The sequence below is a fragment of the Drosophila takahashii genome, chromosome 3L, assembly GCF_030179915.1.
Source record: "Drosophila takahashii strain IR98-3 E-12201 chromosome 3L, DtakHiC1v2, whole genome shotgun sequence".
Classification (NCBI taxonomy): domain Eukaryota; kingdom Metazoa; phylum Arthropoda; class Insecta; order Diptera; family Drosophilidae; genus Drosophila; species Drosophila takahashii.
This window is the reverse complement of record NC_091680.1, coordinates 22,918,239-22,920,804: the sequence shown is the minus strand read 5'-3', so window position 1 is coordinate 22,920,804 and position 2,566 is coordinate 22,918,239. Positions and strand designations below refer to the sequence as shown.

At 46.5% G+C, this 2,566-nt stretch overlaps 1 protein-coding gene across 2 annotated transcripts; it reads left to right on the top strand.

Moving 5' to 3' along the window:
* The first annotated feature begins 629 nt into the window (after positions 1-629).
* Positions 630-2,282, top strand: Jhbp6 (Juvenile hormone binding protein 6). Of its 2 annotated transcripts, none has more exons than XM_017142426.2 (5): positions 630-714; positions 1,017-1,106; positions 1,166-1,319; positions 1,375-1,658; positions 2,083-2,282. In XM_017142426.2, the coding sequence occupies exons 1-5, from the start codon at positions 630-632 to the stop codon at positions 2,280-2,282; spliced, it is 813 nt and encodes a 270-aa protein (XP_016997915.1). The 2 variants fall into 2 exon arrangements, with proteins under 2 accessions (XP_016997915.1, XP_016997914.1); XM_017142425.2 differs by having other exon boundaries at positions 1,014-1,106.
* The last annotated feature ends 284 nt before the right edge of the window (positions 2,283-2,566 follow it).

Sequence of the window (2,566 nt, the reverse complement as noted above, 5' to 3'; positions counted from 1 at the left end):
TATGGGCTTTAGCTGGGCCACGTCTCGGCTTCCTTGGACCTAAGACCACAGTTGACGGACAGTAATTCCCTTGAACTTGCTGGCCTTCTCCGCCTTAGCCATTCTGACCGTTTCCACCTGAGGACTGGCCAAGTTAAGGCTAGTTTACAGGCCGTCAATAGAACTGTTTGTGCACGATGTGTTGCAACTTGCAAGCCATTCGGCAGTCATTTCAGCAGTCAAGTGTCAACATCGGCACAGCTCCACACTTGCGTGATTTGTTTTCATTGAAGACTTTTCCTCGTGTTTTCCCCGCCGCAGCCAGCCGATCTGATCCGATGCGATGCTAGAGCTAGAGATCGATGACGAAATGAAACTGCAGCAATTCGACTATTCGCTCAGCTGGCGGACTGCTGTTCTCTCGACTGGCCGACAATTGGCCAACTAACCAGCGGTGCGCGATAACGATGACGATGGGATTGCGAAATGTTAGCCAGCCACTCAAATCAAGTTTTTCCGCCAAAAGAATGCCGCGCAGAAAAATATGAAAATCGCAAGTGGTTTCATTTAGTTTTCATTTGCAGCTCGTTGACGTTGGTCGGCATTGGTCATTGCTGTCAGTTCCTCAAATATTGACCCAGAATCCGAAGATGGCACTCTTGGAACGGATTGTGCTTCTATTGGCATTGGCCACTTGCGTAGTTCGAGGCGACGATGGATTTCTGACAGAGCCGCGTAAGTGCCGCCTGCCCTGAGATCGAATGGAGGATGGTGTATCGACCTTTATAGTCCTTAAGTGCTGCTTATCTCTAAGACACACGTCCCTGAAGAGCTTTAATACTCCACGGTCTTGGCTAACACACATCTATGTGACTAACTCGCTGTTCGAATTGCGCCAAAAATATTGCACCACTAAACCGGATTTGTTTCTCTGAATTCTCTGTGTGTATTTGGTTTGCCTTACTCGCGCTCGCGCTGAAACTGAAACTGATATGAATTGAACCAAACTGAACCGAATTCTAATCGAACCGCAGCAGATTACATCAAAGAGTGTAGGATAGCCGACAAGGACTTTGTCAACTGCTCGACCCACAGCATTCAGCAGCTGTTCGACAAACTCAACGATGGTGGGTAGAGTGATTCTACTGAGGGGGTTCTCTGCTGACAATCTGCTACCTATTGCCAGGCATTCCCGGGCTCACCAGCATCAAGAGCTTCGATCCCTTCTATCTCAACCGCATCCGGATCACCCAGGGCAACAGCAATGCGATTAACCTCAAAGTGGAGCTGGCCAACGTCAAGATTATTGGGTTCGGTCACACGCATGTTTTGGAGAGTCAGTAAGTGGTACTTTTTGAATTACGTCTTTCGTTAGTGAAGTAATAATTCTTACAGGGTCTTCAAGAAGGACTATAGTTGGAAGACCACCTTCACGCTGCCCCAGATGAAGCTGCAGTCGGACTACAGTCTGTTCGGTCGCATCCTGCTGATCCCTCTGAACGGAAAGGGTCAGGTGTTCCTGGACGCCGAGAACATGACGGTGACCATGCACACGAAGACGCGTCTTTACTCGAAGGGCGGATTCACGTTCTACAATGTGACCAGCCTGCATGTGGACTTCAAAATGGACGGTTTGAAGTCCTACTTCTCCAATCTGTTCAATGGCAACAAGCAACTGGGTAAGTAGCTGCAGTTCCAAGACCCCACAGACAAAAAAAACATGTTTCCGTAAAATCGATATGGCCATGTAAATGTCAGGTCATGCAAATCCCAAATCGTTTTTACATGATATACTCTTTTCGATCAGATCAAATAAACCTGGCCTTATATCAAATTAAAATTGATCTTACATAATGTAAAATCGACCTACGTTTCATAATAATTTGTTTTCGATATGGCCATGTAAATTTCAGGTCATGCTAAGCCCATATCGTTTTTACATGAAATACTCTTTTCGAAAAGGTCAAATTTACATATCAAATTAATCATATCAAATTAAAAATTATCTTAAATAATGTAAAATCGACCTACGTTTCATATCGATTTTTTTTGGGTATACTCACTCCACTCATCCGACTCATCCAAATATCTTTGACCGCGAAGAGGACAGCACCAACAAGTTCTTCAACGACAACTGGCGGATGCTGGCCGATGCCCTGTACACGGTCATCACCCAGACCATCGAGGATATTCTGCTGGACGTGCTGAAGAAGATATTCCACTTCATTCCGGCCAACTTCTTTGTGAGCGACATCCCGACGCCGGAACAGCTTTATGGAAGGGCCAAGCCGAAGCCGAAATGAGGAAATTGTCCATAGAATCTGGGTATGGGGATCGAGGGAAGGGAAAGGGTAGTGCTACATAGTCCAGCCAATAAAGTGTGTGGAAAAACTTGAAGCGACCCTTGATAATGGTGCAGTCCATGTGTGTGCGACGACTGCCTGGCAAAAAGGTTTCCTGCCTGCTCTCCAAGGCATTAGTGTCGGTCAACTGTTGCCTTAGTCCTGGAAGAAAAGTTGTCTGGCCGAAAAGAGTGGAAAAACTAATGGCGGCACCTTAATCAGACATTGTTCGGCCGTGTCCTGGA

What these genes read in the sequence shown, in the direction of transcription:
- Jhbp6 (XM_017142425.2), top strand. Translation starts at nt 630, where the DNA reads ATGGCACTCTTGGAACGGATTGTGCTTCTATTGGCATTGGCCACTTGC. An exon ending in TGGATTTCTGACAGAGCCGC is followed by an intron (nt 715 to 1,013) that starts GTAAGTGCCGCC and finishes ATCGAACCGCAG; the next exon opens with CAGATTACATCAAAGAGTGT. An exon ending in ACGCATGTTTTGGAGAGTCA is followed by an intron (nt 1,320 to 1,374) that starts GTAAGTGGTACT and finishes TAATTCTTACAG; the next exon opens with GGTCTTCAAGAAGGACTATA.